Below are 23512 nucleotides of genomic sequence, written 5' to 3'. Positions count from 1 at the left end.
TAGGGAAGAGAAGAATTTATCTTACCAAGCATTTACGACGCAGTTGTCCAGATAATTACATCGAATTTCTTAATAATGTTGTTCATAATAATATGCTACAAAAACTAAAGTGAAAAGAACAGACTTTTTAACTTCCCTTCAGCTTACTGCACCAAAGCACTGGTGTTGTACACAAGAAGAGCACCTCCAGCAAGAAGACCGGCCAAGGTCACTGCCCAAATGGCTAACCCAGTGGTACCTAAAATTCGATGTTCTCCACAATATCAGCAAATATATTCATCTTTAATCCCAATGCAACACCATATTTCAATTCTATCCCTTAAGAGGCATTTAGATCTTATTCAAACTTATCGTAATCTATAGCTAAAGTTGGGTCTAGTGGTGATTTATTGCAACAATCCAAGCCCACCACTAGCACATATTGTCCTTTTTGTACTTCCCTTTTGAGCTTCCTTTCATAATATTACAAGGGCGTGGAACCTCTCCCTAGTAGACGCATTTTAAAACCGTGAGGTTGAAGGCGATACGTAACGGGTCAAAGCGGATAATATCGGCTAGTGGTAGGCTTAGGCTGTTATATTTATGCTCTAAGAAGTGCAGACATTTGAATTTAAATACCCGTGTTTGAACAATAAACGTGTATAAGACGCTAGTCGTACAAAATGAAAACAAGTTTGATACTTATTGAACGTATATGGAATGTTTGTTGAGCATAATAAACATACATCAATTACAATACTATGATAATTAATTTTGAGAGCGAAATAATCAAACTCATTTTGTACGCTTGAATTAGATAAAAGGTGTCGTTGAATAAGCTACAATCAAACTTTTTAAAAAAAACAAATCCTAAATTTTGAGGCAGGAAGAAGAAGAAGGAAGTTTATATCCATCAATAACCAAAAGTAAATCAATGATAGAAATTCAAGATGAAAAACGGAAAATCAATCATTCTGAATGAAACAAAAATTAGAAATTGAAAACCCAATTTCAAACAGCACAACATGATTTCTGCTCTGTACAATTCCTGTATCGTCTACTGAAAGTAGATTAGATGCATATGTTCTTACAATTTCAGTAATTGAATACTCAATCATAAATTTATTCAGCAGGCATATTCAAATTGCTAACGTAAAACTCAATTCTGTAATCTACTGTGAATGATTCTAAAGAAATAGTATAGCAGATTCAAAAGTGGTGGAAGAACTTACCACCGACATAGACATCACCACTTGGAGACCAGTCTTTGGTGTCGTAGATGGGACTGCAAAGTTGAGAAAACAATACGTATGAGGTTTGTTGATACGATGATGGAAGGTTTACAAATTAAACATGAACCGCTTTGAATTCAGTTTGATTTTCAAATAAGAGAACTATGAAAAAAATCAGAGACAATAAAACTAAAAGAAAATGAGAAAGATGATGTTCACCTGTAGCCATCGACATTGGCTCCGTACTTGTCGACGTACTGGTAGACTCCTTTTCCCTAAATGAATCAAATTCGAAAACAGTATCAAATTAGAAGTTGCAGAGTAGCCTATAAGATTACTAAAACGGAAATTTTATCGATGGAATGAAGAGATTCAGAAATCTGTTTAGCAACCTTGCCCTTCCTTCCCGATGCATCAACTCCATCCCTCAAATTCATCGATCCATTGATTCCTACACGCATTACATCAAAAAACGAGTCAGAATCGTCTCCAATAAGCCAAAAATCGCATCAATCGGCGGCTAATTTTACCATAGGGTTTGTCGGTCTTAATCTTCTTCCCACCACTGGCCTCGACCTTGAAGAAGCCGGATTTTCTCGCCAGAGACGGAATACCTCTCGCCGCTTTCTCGACGGTGAAAGGAGCTGGTTTGAGACTCACTGAGGTCATCACCGAGGCTGCCATTTCCAATCGCTAAGCTTCTTCTTCCTCCTCCTCTTCTGCTTTGGCTCGAAAATTTGCAATGGCGCAAAACAGAGCTCGGGGATTGATAATCTGAGAGATGTGATTGGTAGGTTGACACGTGGCATTCCATGAATGGCGGTAATCTGGATATAATCTCATTGTATTATCGGAATCTTTTTGGGAATTATTTTAGCCGCTTCCTATGAAGTTCAAACAATGGCCGTTGATCTTTGCTTCAACGGCTGTGATTTTTTTAGTGGAGCCTTGTAAATTTACGACCACGTAATTCTTTTTTTTTTTTGTTTAATTATGAGCACCACATAAATTTTAAAAGAATTTGTGGAATTTTATTTGGATTTTAAATGTGATAAAATTTAAAAAAAATAAATAAATAAATCGTGTAGGGATAATATCCAAGAATAGTGATAATATCGAACCATTTTAATTAAAATAAAATGAAAGTGGAGATTTTGTATTCTATTATAATTAGACTCCTCATGGTTAATTTTTTAACCTTAATTAATATAAGCTTAATGGTAATTAGTAAATCTAATTTGATTTTTATTGTACGAAAAAAATAATTAAATTTTAATAGTTTTATTTTCTATAATTATTTACTTAAATTAATAAAATACTCATAAACTTGATAAATTATTAATTAAAATGTCATTACATTTTTATAAATTTCGATAATATTTTTAAACTTTCAATAAAATTTAATACTTATTAGTTCTAGAAATCATTAATATTTTATTTTTAAAATATCTTTTTTTAAATTAAAAAAAAAAGTTTAAATATACCCTTTTAAAAGTTAAAAATCTTTAAAAAAATACTTTAACATTACTGTAATATCAGGTTTAGAAAGAAAATACCCATAAAATCTATTGACATTAGTTTTGCTTTGGGCTTCTCCAACCAGTCAATAGAGAGAGTATTCCTTGATTATAAACTGATGATCATTCCCTAAATCAGTCGATGTGGGACTTTCATCCAACAATTAGCATATGATTTGAAGTAGATAATTGCGAATGATATCAAATGCACGAGGACAAGTTGAATAATGATTATACAATAATAATAATAGAATTTAGTCCATTTATTTTATATTTTTTAACTTTATAGTTGCACATTATTGACCCATACATGAAACATTTAATGTATTAATTATACCATTAATACATTTGTTGATAGATTAATACAATAAAAAAAACGAAAAATAAATCAGGTTTATTTATTTATTTATTTATTTTTGCTATACTCCTAATTTTTAAAATTAATTGTTAGATTCATATATACCACGTCAGCCTTACGGTATTTATTACAGGTCTCAGGCATTGCATTGAAAGTCAAAAGTCAAAAGTCAATAAAACTATTACCACGTGGGACAATCAACAGCTTCACACGTGTTCAATGCCTTTATTTTCAAAAATTAGAATGGAATTTATTTTTAAATACGAGGCTTCTTTTCACACTAATTTTTGACCGTTGAAATTCCATGGTTTTGTTAGAATTTGGACTTCCAATTTTGATGAGTACGTCAAAATTACATTTTTAAAAAATAATTATTATTTTAGTTTGAAATTAAAAATTAAATATCCATAATAATTATTATTCATTCAACTAGTTGATCTTAATAACCGTAATGACCCGTAAATATTTTATATTTAAATTTTGTGAAATTTTAGTTATTAATGTAACAAATATAATTTTTTAAATAATAATAATAAAAAAAGACGACAAACTTAACAATAATTTTTTCAACTCAATTTATTATGGAAGCAATTTATATTCTTTTTACGAGAATATTACGTTAATTTTACCATATTTGACGGGAATAGGAGAGGGAGTGAGAAACATTTTTTTAAAGATTAATAGATAGCAAAAGAATTAACCACGGTAACTCGATCTTGCAAATTCTCTATGGAGAATCTCTGCACTAATCCGCAGAAAAATAAATAAAAAATTTAGGTGATCGAGATGGAGAAGGAGAAGGAGAAGGCTTCTCCGTCCTTGTACGTTGACATCTCTAATTATACCTGGTTTAACGTATTTAATTTGTATTTAATAAAAAAAATGTATGGTCACATGTGAGTATTTGATTCAATTAATATTTAAATTATTTACTAAAAAGACTACAATCTAATTTTTTAAAGTTGGTGGATTAACGAGAGAGGATAATTGACTTATGGGAATTCGGGGAGTGATTTAAAATGTAAGTGGATATTCCTATGATAATGACCAGAAAATAAAAAATCGCACATTTATTCCAATATTGCCCCTTGACTTTTCCTCCTACTACATTGACATTTGTAAATAAATCAAATATTAGAATATTAATTTTTATTGTTCGATAAAAGTCCCACATCGACTAATTTAGAGAAGGATCATGAATTTATAATCAAAGAATACTCTCTTCATTGGTATGATGCCTTTTGGAAGAAGCCCAAGTCAAAACTATGAAGTCTTATGTTCTGACCATATCATTGCGGAGAGTTGTGTTCATCTTTCATTTATTATCCTTATATATATATATATATTATTTGCAATTTGTTTTTTTATTATTATTAATAATTTAATTATTGCAATATTTTTGTCCCATCCATGATATGGTTGTACATTTCATTCTCTTAATTTATCCAATAATTAACATAATTATATTATATAAAAAAATATCAAAAATTAAAATAATAATAAGAAAATTCGAGTTATCGAACTATGATCGAGAGATATCCTTCTTAGAATATAAAATTGGTCGGGTCGATTTTATGATTAAAAATAATAAGAATATAAATTGAAACCGAATTTAATTAATTAATTAGGCATTGAAAAACTATCATATTTTAGTACCAATGTCAAATTCATAGGATGAAAAAGAAAAAAACTTAATTTTTTTTTTCTGATTTCAATTTTCAACGAGTGCACAAGACTAAACTCGCACTATTTGACACCGCAAAAGAAATCAATTTGTTCAACCACCCCCACGACGAATCAACTTTATCAATTGGTTGGTTCAATTAAGGCCGCCATTTGGGGGTTTCTTTAAAGGAAAAAAATTGGGTTATGGGTCAAGATTAAAGCGGCTAACGATGGAGACTGTGTTGTTTGAACGTTCAAAATAGGCGTACGCGGGGAAGAAGGGAAGAACCCACTTCCCAAAGCTAAATTTGCTATATAGAAAAGTCCACATACCCTCTCAACGCCCGTCTCTCCTTGATTACTTCTTTTGTGTTGGCATAGCTACGAGTTTGTTACTCTCTCTACTCCGCCGACCTTCTAAGGTCAGTTTGGCTTCTGGGTCTCTTTTGATTTCTTGTTATGATCCTGTTTTGTGATCTGGGTCGATCGTTGATTTCTCAGTTTGGATGTTTTCTTCCTCTCGTTCTTCATTTTCTTTTGTTGTTTTTGGAATTTGAATCGAACTAGAGGGATTGGATTAGCTGTCTGATTGTTTATGTGCTTGTTTGTAAGGATCTCGTCGCTTGATCGTTCTGTTTTTTTGGGTTTGTGGAGTTTTCTTTGTTAAATGACGATGAACTTGAAGTTGGACGTGAATTTTGGATTTGGGAAACCCAGAAGATATGGGGTTGTTAAGAATCACGACTCTCCACAATGATATGATATTGTGTAGAGCTTATGCTTTGGGCTTACGGAGATGTATTCCTTACTTATTAACCCGTGATCATTCTCTAAATTAGCCAACGTGGGACTCCCTCTCGACCAGGGGTTTCTCTGGAGGGGTCGTTAATGCTCACCATTGTCTTTTCATACCATTATATCCAATTCCACTATCTTAAGATCTAGAAAGTCATCTAACCAATTCCACTTGAAAGGATTATGCTGATGAAGGGATGTGGATTGCTTGTTGTTGAGCAGTGGCGAGGAACATCTGTTTGTCTGTTATATTTGATCAATAATCTTTGCTGATCTCTATCAATATTGAATTGTTGTTCGAATTCTATGGGGTATGGAGCTTGTCATGATGCAAACCTGCTGCATTGTTAATTACTTATTGTCTGCCATTTGTGTGTGTGTGCATTGTTCTACTCATATATCTAATGCTGAACTGACTTGTTTTGTTGACAGGTTTCGGTATTGAACGTGGTCGACATAGGACGATTTGAAGGAGCGGAGAACGGCTGCTGCTGCTGCTTTATCATATAGATATGACTTGCTTCCCTTTTTTGTTCAGTAAGAGGGTAAAGTCCCCAACAAAAAGTTTTGTTGATGAAGAAGAAGGTAAGTTAATCACATGGGCATACATAGCCTCATCTTTTGATGGACATATTTGAAGAGTTTCTTGTGTTAAAAGATGTGAGGAAGTTCTAACATTATTTTTCTATGGAATAGAACTGTCGGGCATTCAAAATGTTAAATTTTACACTTACAAAGAGCTGAAAGTTGCGACCGAAGATTTCAGCTTGGCGAATAAAATAGGGGAGGGTGGTTTTGGCTCGGTCTACAAGGTACTTGAATATCTCGTTTAACGTGAACTATAGATAGTCGTTGTGTTTTTGTGAGATCCCACGTTGGTTGGAGAGGAGCACGAAATATTCTTTATAAGGGTGTGGAAACCTCTTCCTAGTAGACGCGTTTTTAAAAATATTGAGGGAAAGCCCAAAGAGGACAATATCTGCTAGTGGTGGGCTTAGGCTGTTACAAATGGTATCAAAGCTAGACATCGGGTGGTGTGTCAGTGAGGAGAATGAATCATTTTTTTCCTTATAAAAGTGTGGAAACCTCTCCCTAGCTGATGCGTTTTAAAAATCTTGAGGGGAAGCCTGAGAGAGAAAGCCCAAAGAGGACAATATCTGCTAGCGGTGGCTTAGGCGGTTACAAATGGTATCAAAGTCAGACACTGGGCAGTGTGCTAGCGAGGACGCAGAGCCCCCAAGGGGGGTGGATTTTGAGATCCTACATTGGTTGAAGAGGAGAACAAAACATTCTTTATAAGGGTGTTGGAACCTCTCTCTAGCATACGTGTTTTAAAAACCTTGAGGGGAAGCCCGAAAGGGAATGCCCAAAGAGGACAATATCTGTTAGTGGTGGGCTTAGGCTGTTACAAATGGTATCAGAGCTAGACATCGGGTGGTGTGTCAGTGAGGACGCTGGCCCTCAAAGGGGGTGGATTGTGAGATCCCACATTCGTTAGGGAGGAGAATGAATCATTTTTTCCTTGTAAAGATGTGGAAACCTCTCCCTAGCTGATGCGTTTTAAAAATCTTGAGGGGAAGCCTGAAAGGGAAAGCCCAAAGAGGACAGTATCTGCTAGCGGTGGCTTTGGCGGTTACAAATGGTATCAGAGTCAGACACCGAGCAGTATGCCAGCGAGGATGCTGGACCTTGAAGAGGGGTGGATTTTGAGATCCTACATTGGTTGGAGAGGAGAACAAAACATTTTTTATAAGGGTGTTGGAATCTCTCTCTAGCATACGCGTTTTAAAAACCTTGAGGGGAACCCCGAAAGGGAAAGTGCAAAGAGGACATTATCTGATAGCGGTGGGCTTAGACTTAGACTGTTATAGCTTTAGGTCTAATGTTTCTAAGTTGTATTGTTCCCTTCATTCATCATGAATATAACCTTGGAAATTACTATCTATGATCAGGGAAAGCTAAAAGATGGAAAGATTGCTGCCATAAAAGTTCTTTCAGCTGAGTCAAGACAAGGATTGAAAGAGTTCTTGACAGAAATCAATGTCATCTCTGTGATAGAACATGAAAATCTGGTTCAGCTTTATGGCTGCTGTGTGGATGATAATCATAGAATTCTTGTCTACAACTACCTCGAGAATAATAGCCTCGCACAAACTCTTCTCGGTACGAACTGAATCGGGTTCTCGATTATATTTCCTTTTGTACAATGTTTTCCTTTTCAAATTCTCTCCCACTTTTCAGGATTGTACTGTTAAATTGCAGTTCAATGCTCAAGATATTGTTTGTTTTTCAGGGCGAGGTCACAGTAGCATCCAGTTTAATTGGCGAACGAGGTCCAAGATTTGCATTGGAATTGCACGTGGGCTTGCGTTCCTTCACGAGGACGTACAGCCACATATCATTCATAGAGATATCAAAGCCAGCAACATTCTTCTCGACCGCGACCTCACTCCGAAAATTTCAGATTTCGGTCTTGCAAAGCTTATTCCAGCCAGCATGACTCATGTCAGTACACGAGTGGCAGGAACAATGTAAGCCACTCCATTTCTGATTGAACTTCTTGGTTGTGAACTTCTTGGAATTCTGGTTGTTTGTGTGTGAAATTGTGGCTCTGACACTAATATCACAGTGTAGACAGTTTCTTCGTTCGGTTGTCTCGTGTAGCTGAATGTTTTCGTGTTTTCCAACATTGTTCAACTAATCTTAGCTCGATTTCGTAGCATGTTCTGATATCTTGCATTTGTTAAGATAGTACAACCATGAAAGTTTAAGCACCAAAGTCTGAAGACATAGGAACACAATAACGAAGCCAATCGCTAGCAGATATTGTCCTATTTGAGTTTTTCCTTTCAGGCTTTCTTTCAAGGTTTTTAAAACGCGTCTGTTAGGGAGAGGTTTCCATACCCTTATAAGGAATGTTTCGTTCTCCTCTCCAACCAATGTGGGATCTCACAATCCACCCCCCTTGAGGGCCAGCGTCCTCGCTAGCACACCGCCCGGTATCTAGCTTTGATACCATTTGTATATTGTCCTCTTTGGGCTTTCTCTTTTGGGCTTCCCCTCAAGGTTTTTAAAACGTGTCATCTAGGGAGAGGTTTCCACACCCTTATAAAGAATGTCTCCCCTCTCTAACCGATGTGGGGTCTCATAGTTTCCCACCTAAGAACATTCTTTTATCGTTTTGGTCTCTCTCTTTTTGCTCGTTTGTCTTTGTCGAGGTAATTCTCCTTTTAATTTTGTTTACATTCTTGTTTGTTTAGTGGTTACCTAGCTCCAGAATATGCCATCAGAGGACAGGTGACAAGAAAATCGGATCTTTACAGTTTCGGCGTCCTCCTCGTGGAAATCGTCAGCGGGAGATGCAACACGAATACACAACTACCAATGGGAGAACAATATCTTCTTGAAAGGGTACGCACAGCTTTCACCAGTCCTCCCATAAGTAATGAATTATGATCATGTTGTTTCAGTTTAGATCTTAGAACTCATTGTACTAATGTGTTGAATCTATGTTCGAATGTTTCAGACATGGAATCATTACGAGCGAGGAGAGCTCATTCTACTTGTAGATGTGTCCTTAAATGGCGACTTCGATGCCGAGGAGGCTTGTAGATATCTAAAGATTGGTCTACTTTGCACTCAAGACAGTCCAAAGCTCCGTCCATCGATGTCGACCGTGGTAAAGATGCTAACGGGCGAGATGAGTATCGAAGATAGAAAGATAACGAAACCGGGGCTGATTTTGGACTTCATGGATCTAAAAGTAAGGGATCAACAGCAAAAGAAGGGGAATAAAGAAGGATTGTCTTCTGATAGTCTGTCTTCTGGATCGTCAACTGTTACAACTGCAACCTTCAGTGCACAATATGACAGGAACACCTTCTCATCTGTGCTGTGAAAGTGGCTAAGATCATTTCATTCATTCTCTTCTGCAATAGAGTTTTTGGGGGAAAAATGTGTGTAAATTGTTGAATATGTTCTTTGTTTTTTTTGGGTAAGGAAGAGTTCTTGGAAGGCTTTGTAATATATTGTAGAAATTTATGTGTTTCATCCTTGCATTCCATATTCCCTTTTTTTTTTTTTTTTGTTTCTCCTTAGCTATAGAAATCGACTTAGAAAAATACTGTTCTTTTTTCCTCGAGCTATACTCGTGTTTGACGATAAATTTTCATGTTTATTGTGAGATTCCACATTGGTTGGAGAGAGAAACAAAGTAGAGTATGCAAATCTCTTCCTAGCAGACGCGTTTTAAAACTATGAGTCTGATGACGATACGTAATGAGACAAAATGGACAATATTTGTTAGCGGTAGATTTGGGCTGTTATAGATTGTCTCGGAGTCAGACACTGGGCAGTGTGCCAGCGAGAAGGCTCCCAAGGGTGGGTGGATTGTCAGATCTCACAGGAGAGGGGAACAGAGTGGGCGGTGTGCCAGCGAGAAGGCTCCCAAGGGTGGGTGGATTGTTATATCCCATTGGTTGTCTCGGAGTCAGACACTGGGCAGTGTGCCAGCGAGAAGGCTCCCAAGGGTGGGTGGATTGTTATATCCCATTGGTTGGAGAGGGGAACAAAACATTCCTTAAACATTTCTTATAAGAGTGTGAAAATCTATCAGTAGACACGTTTTAAAATTGTGAGTCTTATTATAGTGACACTTAATAGGACAAAACAAACACACCTAATGGGACAAAACAAGACAAAACAAACACACCTAATGGGACAAAACAAACAATATTGGTAGGACAAAACAAACAATATTGGTATGGTGACACGTAATGGGACAAAACAAACAATATCGGTATGATGATACGTAATGGGACAAAACAAACCATATTGGCTAGCGGTGGGCTCGGACTGTTATATTTATTCTTTCACTTTTATATTAGGGCGATGATATATCCCATTCTTACCCCTTAACGTTGTAAAACAAGTTCATTAACTTCCCAATCCATACGTAACTAAAATATTTATATAAAAAAATCAATTCGAGCGTAACTTAGCAAATGAGATATTTGGTGTAATACATTAAAAAAATTGATCTCATTCTCCGACATCAAAGAATTAGAAGTTTTTCTATACTACCATAGTAGACGCACTACACATGCGTAACATCATCATCATTTAATAAAACATGACATGAAGTCCAATAGATAAGATCCAAACTTTGTAACAAGGTTTTGATGTTTGAGCATGTGAAGAACAATTATATATATATATATATATATATATATATATCATGTTATTTTGCTTCAACGTGGGTTGGATTCCAGTTGTCTTTAGTGAAAATTAAGGATAGTTCCGGATCTATAGGACGATGGAGAAATTGAGCCGTTGGATTCAAAGATTTGTGTTATAGCTTATGATATATCAATATATTACCTTAAACACCATATTTAATGTTAATAGAAATTAAAAACCAACTAATTAAAATTAATTTTTGGCGAAAACTTGAGCAACAAAACTGAAGTGGATCCCACATAATAAACATTACTGTAAAGCAATCTCTCCGCCCTCTTCCGTTGCCGGCCGCCTCAGCTCCGCCCATCTCGATTTTCTCTCTCATCCATTTAACACCAAAACTCTGCTCCAACCTCTCTACTTTATCAAACTTTTCAATAACCCACTTTCTCTTTTCACGAGTTATGTGATGCTTCGAAGGATAAAAACAGCGAGAACAAAAAAAAAAAAAAAAGTTAGGGTTTCATTTCATTTCCCCAATCTGTTCATCCAATACCCAGATTATTTTCACTTTGATTCCTCCATTTAATGCTTTGATTCAAGTCGGTGCTCCATTCACTCTGTTCTTGTGTTGGATTCTTCCATTTCTCATGATTCCCAATGCGTTGTTATTGTCGCTGTTCGTTTGCCCCATTTTTCGATTTTTGTTTTCTTCTCCTTAATGGGTTTGATTCTTGTGTACCCTTCTTGGGTTTCTGTTGATTTTCAAGGATGGTAGGATATGGGATCTTTTGATTGTCCTCTTTTTCTCAGAAAAGTGTTTCTGTTGGTTGCTCTTTTTTGTGTCTTCTTTTCTTCGTGGAAACTTACATGTGAAGCAATTTGCGTTGAATGAACTGAGTACCCCTAATCTGTGATCGAGTTTACAGAGGTTCCTGCTTACTTTAATGTGTTGTTGTGCATAAAGAAGTGTCCGGATCTTCTTGCAGCTGAAAACCCGTGAAGAATTGGTTCATGGGCTTCTTTTTTGTGGTACTCTAAGGGCTTAGATTCAATTCCCATGGGGTGCATTTTAGATTTGGTGGCATTGATGGTTATCTATAACAATAGCGGCGGCTTCTCCAAAAGGGTATCTCTGTGAGGGGTTTGGCTTTGGCTTTGGTTCTTAGCTGCCATGGAGGATATAGGACTTTTCAAGCAAGGATGGAAATGGTTTCAGTCGCAGAAACACACTTACTCGCGAGCTCGAACTGTGTTTTTTAGATTCAGAGACAAAGTTGGGATGTTTATTGAGAGACATTGGCCAATGGTGTGCCGTGGCTGTGCCTGGATTTGGAGTTTACTGTGGTTAGCTGTGCTTCAGTGGTGGGATTGCATTATAAAAGGCTTTCGGTCGCTTGTCGGATTAGGCTCTGCTGCATTGCTCCTTATAATGTGGAGTTGCTTTCTTAGTTTAACATCCATGTCCTGCCTGGCTTATGTTCTTCTCAGTATGGTATGTTCCTTTCTGTTATTTCGGGTTTTTCATGAACTAGGATCGATAAACTTGCTTGAAATGATAGCGAAGTCGAGAAGTTGAGTTCTAAATGGTTCGATCAAATGAGAGCTACTAAAACTTTGCATAGGATCTTCATTGTTTAATATTTGTAACTTGAGAAGCTAGAGATGTTTAGAATGCTCTAGGTCTACCAGTCTAGGCTTCGAAAGAGTTAAACTTTGTACTACGATTCCATCTATGATGGTTCATACGAATATCGACCACCTTACTTTCTATATTGTCCTTGGTGGATCCGTCGTTCTGCTACTTGTGGTTAGGATTACATTGAGTTGTTTACATTTTATTGACCAGATGAGGTAAGTTTGTTGTAGAGATCATTGTTAGAGTTGTTTTGAGGTATATTGTTCTGTTAATGTGAGATCTCACATCGGTTGGGGAGGAGAACGAAACACCCTTTATAAGGGTGTGGAAACCTCTCCCTAGCAGACGCATTTTAAACCTTGAGGGGAAGCCCGAAAGGGAAAACTCAAAGAGGAAAATATCTGCTAGCGGTGGGCTTGGGCCGTTACAAATGGTATCAGAGCCAGACACCGGACGATGTGCCAACGAGGAGGCTGTTCCCTGAAGGGAGGTAGACACGAGGCGGTGTGCCAGTAAGGACGCTGGGCCCTGAAGGGGGGTGGTTTGGTGGGGGTTCCACATCGATTGGAGAAAGGAATGAGTGCCAACGAGGACGTTGGGCCCTGAAGGGGGGTGGATTGTGAGATCCCACTTTGGTTGGGGAGGAAAACGAAACACGGGTGTAGAAACCTCTCCCTAGCAAACGCATTTTAAGACCTTGAGGGGAAGCCCGAAGGGAAAGCCCAAAGAGGACAATATCTACTAGCGGTGGGCCTGGGCCGTTACTTTTAATAGCTGAAACTCTTTGGTATTGGTAGCCATCCTAGTCGACTTATAACGTAATGGAAGTGTGCAATAATCAGTTTATCTTCTCAGATACTTGACAAGATAATTCGTGAAGATGCTTTACAAGGCCCGACCCCTTCTATTTTAGTTCAATCGTGTAACGTTAATAAAATGAAGTTTCATTTCATTGTATTTATAGCTTAGTCCACTGTTTCAGGGAGCTGCAGGAGTTGCTGTTCAATACTTGGGTTACACTCCTGGAATATTTATCGTCGGACTCTTCGCTATTCTGGTATTGTGGATGTACGCTAACTTTTGGATTACAGGGACGTTGTTTATAGTTGGAGGTACGAACTTCTTTCCATGTGAGAATCGAATTTTTATGTGCGACCGTAATTTGGGCTCGTTGTCCCTTAAGATGCATCTTTTCTTGATGAACTTGTACTCGAGTTCAATCAATTGCTCTATGAATCTTGAACTTCTGTCAGTTGATTCGCGTTTTTGTTTATCGTTTGCTAATATGTAGGTTATTTGTTCTCTCTTAATCATGCACGGTTGGTGGTGTTAATGGCAACTGTATATGCTATATATTGTGTTAAAGTTCGTGTTGGATGGCCGGGCGTCTTTCTCTCGATAAATCTTGCATTTTTGTCAAACGATGCATTAAATTATATGCTCCAATGGTGTGATAAGGCAAGTGAGAGTTCACATTTGGAGGAGCCGAAACAATCCGAAATAGTATCGGAAGATGAATTCTCAGGAGAGTGTGAATACTCTATTCCTACCGATGAGTCCGAGAAGGTGCATGCGTGTAAATCATCGACCCCAACTGTTGTGACATCTGTTGTTGATAACCAGAAAGAGGCTTCTTGTAGCAAGGTGACCAAAGAGCAGACCGATTCAGTCGACGAGATGAAAAGAATACTAAATAGTGGGGACCATTACGAAGCACTGGGATTCCCGCGTCACAAGAAGATCGATGTAATAGTTTTGAAAAAGGAATACCGAAAAAAGGTGATATCATACTCGTTCCCACTTTTTTAAGACACGATTTCCTTTTTTACATGTGAAAGATAGTCGGGGTGTAATTATGAAATTTAGTTATATGGTTACTGTGCGATCTCACATCGGTTGGAGAGGGGAACGAAACATTACTTATAAGGGTGTGGAAACCTCTCCCTAGCAGATGCGTTTTAAAACTGTGAGGCTGATGACGATACGTAACGGGCCAAAGCGGACAATATCTGCTAGCGGTGGGCTTGGGCTGTTACAAATGGTATCAGAGCCAAACACCGGGCGACGTGCCAGTGGGGATGCTGCTCCCCCAAAGGGGGTGGATTGTGAGATCCCACGTCGGTTGGAGAGGGAAATGAAGCATTGCTTATAAGGGTGTGGAAACCTCTGCCTAATAAACGTGTTTTAAAACCGTGAGGCTGACAACGATATGTAATAGGCCAAAGCGGACAATATCTGTTAGCAGTGGGCTTTGACTATTACAAATGGTATTAGAGCCAGACACCGGGCGGTGTGCTAGCGAGGATGCTGGCCCCCCAAGGGGGTGGATTGTGAGATCCCACATCAGTTGGAGAGGGGAACGAAGCATTGCTTATAAGGGTGTGGAAACCTCTCCCTAGCAGACACGTTTTAAAACCGTGAGGCTGACTGCGATATGTAACGGGCCAAAGCGAACAATATCTGCTAGCGGTGGATTTGGGCTGTTTTTCTCGAGGAAACAATGTACTAAATGTTTTCTTCTTCTCTTAGGCTGTGCTTGTGCATCCCGATAAGAATATGGGAAGCCCGTTGGCTAGCGACGCATTTAAAAAGCTTCAATGTGCATATGAGGTAATTTTCTTATTATGGAATGGATACTAAGTTCCCCCAGAAAGAGAGCCTACATTATAGCCCGAAAGTGAGAAATCTTAGCTTTCTGTTTCTTCAATCGTATCTGCCTCGATAGTAGAGTGACTTCCAATTCTCTGGTCATTATCATCTCGTACTCATGTTTACATGGAAAATTAGGTTCTTTCCGACTCGGTGAAGAAACGAGACTACGATGAGCAATTGAGAAAGGAGGAATTGAAGACCAAAAGTGTCTGCCAAAGGTCCCAGTCCTATGGGACTTCACAACAGGTTCTGCATAATCTTTATATGATTGATACCGACATTTTATAGTTTCATTTATGTATGTGCGCTCGTTCATGATAAACGTCTTTTGTTTCGAACTCGTGAGATTTACGGTAATTAGAACGGAAGTAATAATACTAATAAAGATGCCAAACTCTTTCTGCTAGACTCTGTATGAGGGAGAGAAAGAGAGTAAAGTATCTTCTAGATGGCTTTGTGTTCATTCATCGAGTGTGACATCTCACATTGGTTGGAAAGGTGAACAAAATATTTTTTATAAGGGTGTGGAAACCTCTACCTGGCCGATGCATTTTAAAAAGCTCGAGGGAATCTCGAAAGAGAAAGCTCAAAGAGGACAATATCTACTAGTGGTGGGCTTGGGTTGTTACAAATGGTATCAGAGACAGACACCGGGTAGTGTGCCAACGAGGACATTGAGTCCCGAAGGGGGGTGGATTGTGAGATCCCATATCGAGGAATGGAGAACGAGTGCCAGCGAGGACGCTGGGTCCTAAAGGGGGGTGGATTGTGAGATCCCATATCGGTTGGAAAGGGGAACGAAACATTCTTTATAAAGGTGTGGAAACCTCTCGAGGGAAAGCCCAAAGAGGACAATATCTACTGGCGGTGGACTTGGGCTGTTACATCAAGATTTTGGTATCTTGAGAATTATTTTCGTACCCTCCATTTTTATCGAGTCACGGTATTGTGTGGCTTCTGAAGCTCGTTGGTTCTTGTCCGAGCATTTCTCTAGTTGCTAGTGTGTAGTTGAGTTGAAATTAGTAACTTTCAATCTACTTTATAAGCAGATGAATTCTGATTATTGCTCCGAGGAGTCGAGACGTATACAGTGCAGTAAATGCGGGCATTCGCATATATGGGTCTGCACGAATAGGAACAAGACGAAGGCAAGATGGTGCCAGGTTCTTCCCCAAGCACCATCTGTTCTTTCTTTTCGAATCTTGTTTAAATTTTACTTTCGAGAATAAAGTTAGTGTTCGTACGTACTTTGATGTCAGGATTGTTGTCAATATCATCAAGCTAAGGACGGAGACGGATGGGTCGAATATAAAGGGTCTCTAATCTTCGATAAACCTCAGAAAGTAAGTTCTTTTTCATGCTCAAGCTCAAGGGGAAGACTTAACGGATCGAACGTTAGCTCTAGTAGACAACATGGGATTCGACTATGTTATCCGTTCGGATCTTGTTGTTGTCTTATTGAATGTTGTGTTTGACATGCATATTTGACTGTTCGGATCCAACGTTACTATTTTCTTGTAGATGGATATACCTCGAGCTTTCGTTTGTGCTGAGAGCAAAATCTTCGATGTGTCCGAATGGGCGATTTGTCAAGTAAGTGGTTGATAGTCCACAGTTATATAGCTTTTGGGTTCATGCTCCGATCTTGAAAGATTTGACTTTGGAGCAGGGAATGGCTTGCAGACCGAACACTCATCGCCCAAGCTTTCACGTAAACATGGTCGGTTTAGGAAAAACCACACAACGATCCAAGTCGAGTAGATTTCCTTGGGAATTGGATGCTGAAATGATGGACGAGGACGAGGAAGAATTCGAGCTTTGGCTTCAGGAGGCTTTAGCCTCTGGTCTCTTCTGCGAAACCTCGAAACGGAGGAAGAGCTGGAGCCCGTTCAAATTGGGACAGAAGAAAGGGAGCAGCAAACAATGGCGAAGAACATCGTGCTAGAGTAGCAGCCAAAACTGAGCCTCGGCAGCAGCATTGCAAGCTTCTTATTCCCGTGGAGAAAGGTATGAACGATAAACGGATTACTCGACCAATAGGACGAATGCGTAAACTCATCGAAAACACGAGTAAGACGTAATATAGGATCCAAAGCTTAGGCATAATAGCCTCTGTTGCTGCTGCCCTCCCCTGTTCTTGAAGATTTAATCTGTACACCATCTATTCCCATGTACATATCTCTTTCTTTCTTTCTTATATGCTATGATATTTGATTTTGATTTTGTTTTTGTTTTTTAGTTTAATAATATGTGCTTTAACTGAGTCGAAATCGAAATTAGTGATTTAATAATATGTATCCGGATATGGCTTAGTACAACAATACGAGACGATGGAATGTCATGGGATAGATGGTAGAAGGCTGTCCCCTTGTCTAATGGGACCTCGTGGTAGACAATCGAAACGATTCCCACTAGATAGCCGCCCTTTCTCTCTTTTTATAGCCTCGTGGTAGACAATCGAAACGATTCCCACTAGATAGCCGCCCTTTCTCTCTTTTTATAGCCTCGTGGACGATATCTTCATTGCATGGAATGACACACTCCAAATCGATGTGGTTAACTAGTGAAGTGATGAAAATGCGACAATGAGATTTGGCAAAAGGATGTTGCTTCGTCGTTTAAAGATATCTTCCCTCGTGCCATTTTTCCTTTCAAGCATGGCCTTATAGTGGCTTTTAATGGCGCCGACGGTGGAACCTTGTTTGGCGGTGAGCTCCGGCAACTGGGTTACGATTATTACAGAGTTCCCGAAAGACCCACAAGACAATTTTTAGTGTTCATGCTAGAATGGGTTGCCATTTCTGGGCGGTGTACTAGCGATGATGTTGGGTTCCCAAAGAGTGGATTATAAGGGTTGGAAACCCCTCTGTCCACTGCAGACGTGTTTTAAAATCTTTATGAGAAGCCTTTGAAGGAAAGCTTGGATAATATTTGAGGACGTTGAACCTCCAATGGAGAGTGGATTGTGGGATCCCACGTTGGTTGGAGTGGCAAATGAAGCATTACTTATAATGGTGTGGAAACCTCCCTACTATCTCCCTACTAAACGCGTTTCGAAACTATGAGGCCGATGACGATACGTATCAAACTAAAGCGGTGGACATAGGCTCTGACAGATTGAATAAGCTTTGTTGTGGTCGATGTTCATAGCAAGGAATCTTTAAAGATATATCAGATTGAGTCTAAATGTGATACTCGGCCTGTCAAGTTCATCATTTACTACAGAGCGGATGGCTTCAAGAATTGTCTAGCAATGCAGCTCCCGTGGAGCTACCGGTCGAAAACCGACAACCGATTTGAAGTGAAAACCGGCGGAGTAGCTGAAAAAAATGGTTGGTTGTGTTTGTTGTGTGGTCTCATAAGAACAGGTAGCATGTGAAATGTTGCAGGGAAGCAGCTGGTTGAGTTGGGAGTTCCAACTTCTGACTGCTTGAGGTTGAAGACAGAATCACTTGGCAGATGGTTGTGTTATAAGAGCCCTATCCCTAACTTTCTCTTGTCCCCCAACAACTCACCCTCCCCCCTCTTTCTCTCTCTTTTGAATGTTAAGTATCAAACCCCGTCATCACCGGGTCGTGTGTCAGAGACAACTCTAGCTTCTAAGAAAGTGGGTTGTGAGATCCCACCCCGATTAGAGGGAGAAACGAAACATTCCTTATAAGGGTGTAGAAACCTTTCCCTAATAGACGCGTTTTAAAAACTTTGAGGGAAACCCTGAAAGGTAAACCACAAAGAGAACAATATCGGCCAACGGTATGCTTGGACTGTTACAGGTTTGATTTTAGACGTTTAAGGTCGTTTTAGTTCAATAATGTTCGGGGTAGAAATATCCGAACAGTTGTCCTCTTAATCAAGAGTATAAACGTAACCAGCTAAGCTGAGATCGAATTATTAAAACTAATAGGATTAGACTTTCGAAAAACACCCTCGAGAATCTAAAACCTATTCAATAATTATTTTAGGGTTAGTAGAATAACAATAATTTTGTGTAGGCTTTGACAAAATTGTTTACAATTACACTTTCATTTAATTTAATTTAATAGCCCTAATTATTATTAGTTGATTTTCTAATATAAGATTATGATAAGATTTGAATTTAAGTTTCATAAATTATTTTTATTAAATATATGTATATATTAAATTCAAAATTTTGATTTGTGAACATTTAAATTATTATTAATTTTTTAATATAAAAATATCTATATTTGTAATTCAATTTTTAAATAAAAAATTTGGTTTTTTTTATTATTATAAGATATTTTTAAATTTAGAGAATAAATAGAACAAAATTAGAGGGGTAAGAGTGTAAATGGACCACATGTAATTTTTTAAGAAATTAAAAAGAAAATGGAAATAGCGCCATTGGCATTTTTTGGCTGCATTTGCAAAAAAAATAAAAAGTAAAAAAAAAAAAAAAAATCCGTTTTATTTTCAGATATAAATAGTGGGTTTCCTGTACGGTGGCACCACGGACCTCTTTCTAAAAGGCCAACTCATCATCTCTCTAAACCCTAGCTCTTTCTCTCTTTCTCTCTTTCTCTCTCCTCCAGATCTCGCCGGATATTCAGCCGATGTGATTTGCGCCGTAGACGTTGACCTTCCCCGGCGTCACTTTCTTCTCCATTTCCCTCATCACCGGACTTCCATTTCACCTTCGCATGATCGCTGCCGTCATACATGGCTTCCGCATGCGTTAACAGCGTCGGAATGTCGCCGGAGAATTTCCTCGACTGTTCTTCTGCTCCTTGCCATTCCTATGGCTGGCTCAGCCCTCGCGTTTCCTTTAGTCGCGACTTCTCCGACGATTCCTCGCCTTCTTCCAACCTCGCCAGACCTATATCTAAGCCGAAGCCTGGCGCTGACCCGGCCGGGAAGTCTGAGATTCGAGATCCGGATCCTGAACTGGTGCCGGTAAGCGAGTTCGAGTTCTGCCTTCAAGATCCTGTTGCCTTGATGCTTCCTGCGGATGAGTTGTTTTTGGATGGGAAACTCGTGCCGCTTCAGGTCTCGTCTGTTAAACCCTCGGTCAATGGTTTGAAGTCGACGAGGTGCGTTTCGTCGCCGGAGACTGTGGTTCAAGCCCGCCGGAGAGTTGAGGACGAATGCAATACGGATCCGTATCTGTTTTCTCCCAAGGCGCCGAGGTGTTCCAGTCGATGGAGAGAGCTTTTAGGGCTCAAGAAGCTGTACCAGAGCAGCAGCAATGGTAATAGCAATAGCAATGGCGGAGCCAAAAACGAAAACCACAAAACAACGACGACGTCATCGTCGTCTTACTTCTTGGAAGCGAATTCGAAGGCGCTGAAGTATTTTCTCCACCGGAATTCGAAATCGTCGTTGGCGTCTTCGTTCGATTCGTCGCTTAGCCTTCCATTGCTGAAGGATTCCGATAGTGAGTCTGTTTCGCTATCTTCTTCCCGTGTATCTCTTTCCTCTTCTTCCTCAGGTCACGAACACGAAGATCTTCACAGACTCTCGCTCGATTGCGAAAATAAGCCAAACAAGAATCCGATCTCTCTCCATCGGAACCCTAACCACAACAATCCCCCGCGGATGAGACTGGTGAAACCGAGGCCTAAATCAGAGACCAATCCGAGATCAACTTCAACAGTGGATCATCATCCAACAGCAACGAGAGTAGGGAGAAGCCCGATGCGGCGCACGCCTGGAGAATCATCATCCAGTCGATTAGGAGGGATCCGAGGAGTATCCGTAGATAGTCCACGAATGAACTCGTCAGGAAAAATCGTGTTCCACAACTTGGAGAGAAGCTCAAGCAGTCCGAGCACTTTCAATGGCGGACCAAAATTCAAAAACAGAGGAATGGAACGTTCATACTCGGCGAACGTGAGAGTAACTCCAGTCCTAAACGTTCCAGTTTGTTCTTCCCTGAGAGGATCCTCAAAATCCGCATCTGTCTTCGGATTCGGACCATTATTCACCGGCACCGGCGGAAGAAGTCACCAGAATAGTAGCAGCAGTAGTAGTACTAACCGGACGACAACAAGGCGTATCAACGAAACCGACGGCGGAGGGAAACTCCATTGATGAGATTAGAAGAAGAACAGGGATTTAGATATTGGGTAATAACACTAACAAACCCCGTTTTCCATTTCTGTAATTTTTTCCCCCTTCGTGATAAGAGACGGATTTGGATCGAATTTGCTAATTCTAACACAAAAAAGAAGGTTCAGAATCATCATGTAAATAAGGCGGAGGGATTTTGTTCGTTTTGTTTTCATTCCAGTTCTAATTATTTTTCACCATTTTGAATCCATCCTCTGTTCAAAGATCACGAAAATGGCGTCCCAATTTCCAATTCGTTTTTCGCTGTTCCATCCAAAAGGAGCGTTTGAATCACACGCGCCGAGGGAGCGTGTGGGTACAGAACTCTCTTGCGTTTTCGTTGAAGCTTTTCTCGTAATGATGTGCGACATACTTGTTATCTAAACCCTGTCGCTTTCAAGGATCTACACTTTATATATATATATATATATATATAATTATATAATGTTCAACAATTTTATTAATTTAATACATATAATTTTATGTGTATTTTAATTAAATAATAAAAAAAGGGTGTCCTCCGTGAATGTGTTGTCTTTTGCGGTGTATAGGAAAAGATGCCAATATTGGAGCAGATGTGGTTTTTTGGTAAATTACAAAGTTAATTAATTAAATAAATAATAAAAATCTGGTTTGTTGATCTTTGATGTTTCCAAAAGCTCCTTTGCCTAATGCTTTTTGGATCCAAATGCAAATTATATAAAATTTATTCCCTTTTCTTTAATACTTTTCTTATCTACGCTTAAATATATTAATATTTTATTTTTATTTTGTCTCGAACATTAAATTCTTTCTTTAGTATCCAATATTAAAATAAACCTTATAACTTCTCTCTCTCTATATAATATAAATTATTTTAATACTTTATATATATATTTAGTGGATAAGTTAATCGAATTTATAATATAGTTTTTTTTATAAGAATCACGGTGTTCCAAATGGACCTACTGCCAAGAACATTCAAAAAATATGAAATATGTTACAGAATTCGAATCATGGTGTTCCAAATGAATTTACTGACAATAAGATCAAACCTAACACACAGAGGTTAATTAATTTCAAACCTATCGCACCAGTCACTCAAGCACATCAACATTTGTTAGAAAAAGTTATTTTTAATTTCATAAATTATGTATAAGTCAAATAGTCAATTTGACTAATTTTTTGTGGAGATGGGGATCGGGAATAAATCTCGTCCACAACATTTTTTTTTAAATAGACTATAAATACCCACAATATGTTATGTACCCACAATATTATGTAAAATTCAGATCTCAAAATGAGACGTTTCCCTTAGAAATACAATCATCATATTTTCCATTTCTAAGTTTTTAGCAGTAGAATTGCACCCAAGTCATTCAATAGGCGGGATCAAATTAGATTATGGAGTGACTTAATTTAGAACCAGGTTCCAAATCTTGCTCCTAGATCTTCGATCTAATAGTAATCTAATTGTAACTTTATCTCTTAGTTGATCCAAGTTCAAGGGTTATTGCTGAAACAAAAGCTTGTTGGACTGACGATTATGAGTATGATTATGAGTTTTTTAAAAAAGAAATATTATTGTGAATCATTTTACTCAAATTCATTGTTTTTATTATTATTATTATTATTATTTTGTGCATGAAAGACACAACTTAGGATAAATCAAAAAAAATGTGGGGAGAAAGCACAGGGAAGTTGATCCTAATGTACTTTACAATTAGGTTTTCTTTTTAGGTCTAGTCAATTCATACTCTTTCATTTTTTTTTAATAAAAAAGTTATTTTCTTACGAGTACACATTTTTCTTTAATAACTTAATAATAAGAACTCTAAATTTAAACCCGGTTTACTCGATTTGAAATTCTTCCAAAACAAGTAACGTAATCTTGTTGTAAATAATGTCGAGACATAAAGACATTACACGACATAATATGTGCACTATTTTGTCCATTGGCGCAGTCGACTTTCTATTCCTTTTCTGCCCCTTTGGCAAAAAAACAGAATTTTTTGCAATTAATTTCTAACTTTTATCATTACGTTTTTTAAATGTAGAAGTGATCTAAACTGTACACAAAATAGGACGTTAGAGATCAGACATGTCTTTTTCTGTCCTTTTTTTTTTTTTTTTTTTTAAAAAAATAAAATTTGGTATTTTATTTTATTTTATTTTTTTTAAAAAAATAAGAAAATATTCTCTGAAGTTGAGAAATGAAATGATGAGGCTGGTTGACCTAAACACCCTTTTTCCTCTCGAGGGTCATTTTGTCTTTTCACCTTTTTATTTTCCTTTTTAAAACTTTTGGGGTTAGTTAAATAACTTATTCCAAATTCCAAATTCCAAATTACCCTTTTACCCCCGTTATTTGCACTTCAAATTTTGCTAATATGTTTTAGTTTAATTTTTATTTATTAATTATTAAATAAATAAAAGGAGAATTTTTCAAAAA

General features: G+C 38.1%; 4 protein-coding genes across 5 annotated transcripts; 3 read left to right on the top strand and 1 right to left on the bottom strand.

Annotated features, from left to right (window-relative positions):
• Positions 1-1970, bottom strand: PSBR (photosystem II subunit R). Its single transcript, XM_023697776.2, has 5 exons — positions 1742-1970; positions 1604-1662; positions 1431-1486; positions 1212-1264; positions 1-238 (listed from the first exon to the last, which is right to left on the bottom strand). The coding sequence occupies exons 1-5, from the start codon at positions 1893-1895 to the stop codon at positions 144-146; spliced, it is 417 nt and encodes a 138-aa protein (XP_023553544.1). The 5' UTR covers positions 1896-1970; the 3' UTR covers positions 1-143.
• Positions 1971-4985: 3015 nt separating this feature from the next.
• Positions 4986-9609, top strand: LOC111809765 (Protein kinase superfamily protein). 2 transcript variants are annotated; one of them, XM_023696182.2, is made up of 7 exons: positions 4986-5173; positions 5979-6131; positions 6243-6358; positions 7499-7709; positions 7840-8077; positions 8807-8957; positions 9073-9609. In XM_023696182.2, the coding sequence occupies exons 2-7, from the start codon at positions 6059-6061 to the stop codon at positions 9442-9444; spliced, it is 1161 nt and encodes a 386-aa protein (XP_023551950.2). In that variant the 5' UTR covers positions 4986-5173; positions 5979-6058; the 3' UTR covers positions 9445-9609. The 2 variants fall into 2 exon arrangements, with proteins under 2 accessions (XP_023551950.2, XP_086973866.1); XM_087117740.1 differs by lacking the exons at positions 4986-5173; positions 6243-6358 and having other exon boundaries at positions 5982-6131.
• A 1440-nt stretch (positions 9610-11049) lies between these two features.
• On the top strand, positions 11050-17238 carry LOC111810285 (uncharacterized). Its single transcript, XM_023696970.2, has 9 exons — positions 11050-12219; positions 13346-13475; positions 13655-14142; positions 14893-14973; positions 15151-15261; positions 16065-16178; positions 16275-16358; positions 16537-16608; positions 16685-17238. Exons 1-9 carry the CDS (start codon positions 11899-11901, stop codon positions 16958-16960), a joined length of 1677 nt encoding a protein of 558 aa, XP_023552738.2. The 5' UTR covers positions 11050-11898; the 3' UTR covers positions 16961-17238.
• Positions 17239-19456: 2218 nt separating this feature from the next.
• LOC111809733 (uncharacterized) lies at positions 19457-21292 on the top strand. Its single transcript, XM_023696133.2, has one exon. The coding sequence runs from the start codon at positions 19693-19695 to the stop codon at positions 21061-21063; it is 1371 nt and encodes a 456-aa protein (XP_023551901.2). The 5' UTR covers positions 19457-19692; the 3' UTR covers positions 21064-21292.
• The last annotated feature ends 2220 nt before the right edge of the window (positions 21293-23512 follow it).

Source organism: Cucurbita pepo, chromosome 14 (genome assembly GCF_057944985.1).
Source record: "Cucurbita pepo subsp. pepo isolate OVF chromosome 14, ASM5794498v1, whole genome shotgun sequence".
Taxonomy (NCBI): Eukaryota; Viridiplantae; Streptophyta; class Magnoliopsida; order Cucurbitales; family Cucurbitaceae; genus Cucurbita; species Cucurbita pepo.
The sequence above is the reverse complement of the archived record's forward strand: the minus strand, read 5'-3'. Positions and strand labels throughout refer to the sequence as shown.

What these genes read in the sequence shown, in the direction of transcription:
- PSBR (XM_023697776.2), bottom strand. Translation starts at nt 1,895, where the DNA reads ATGGCAGCCTCGGTGATGACCTCAGTGAGTCTCAAACCAGCTCCTTTC. An exon ending in CATCGGGAAGGAAGGGCAAG is followed by an intron (nt 1,487 to 1,603) that starts GTTGCTAAACAG and finishes TGATTCATTTAG; the next exon opens with GGAAAAGGAGTCTACCAGTA. An exon ending in TGGTGATGTCTATGTCGGTG is followed by an intron (nt 239 to 1,211) that starts GTAAGTTCTTCC and finishes ATCGAATTTTAG; the next exon opens with GTACCACTGGGTTAGCCATT.
- LOC111809733 (XM_023696133.2), top strand. Translation starts at nt 19,693, where the DNA reads ATGGCTTCCGCATGCGTTAACAGCGTCGGAATGTCGCCGGAGAATTTC.
- LOC111809765 (XM_023696182.2), top strand. Translation starts at nt 6,059, where the DNA reads ATGACTTGCTTCCCTTTTTTGTTCAGTAAGAGGGTAAAGTCCCCAACA. An exon ending in TTTTGTTGATGAAGAAGAAG is followed by an intron (nt 6,132 to 6,242) that starts GTAAGTTAATCA and finishes TCTATGGAATAG; the next exon opens with AACTGTCGGGCATTCAAAAT. An exon ending in CCTCGCACAAACTCTTCTCG is followed by an intron (nt 7,710 to 7,839) that starts GTACGAACTGAA and finishes TTTGTTTTTCAG; the next exon opens with GGCGAGGTCACAGTAGCATC.
- LOC111810285 (XM_023696970.2), top strand. Translation starts at nt 11,899, where the DNA reads ATGGAGGATATAGGACTTTTCAAGCAAGGATGGAAATGGTTTCAGTCG. An exon ending in GACGTTGTTTATAGTTGGAG is followed by an intron (nt 13,476 to 13,654) that starts GTACGAACTTCT and finishes GCTAATATGTAG; the next exon opens with GTTATTTGTTCTCTCTTAAT. An exon ending in AAAAGGAATACCGAAAAAAG is followed by an intron (nt 14,143 to 14,892) that starts GTGATATCATAC and finishes TTCTTCTCTTAG; the next exon opens with GCTGTGCTTGTGCATCCCGA.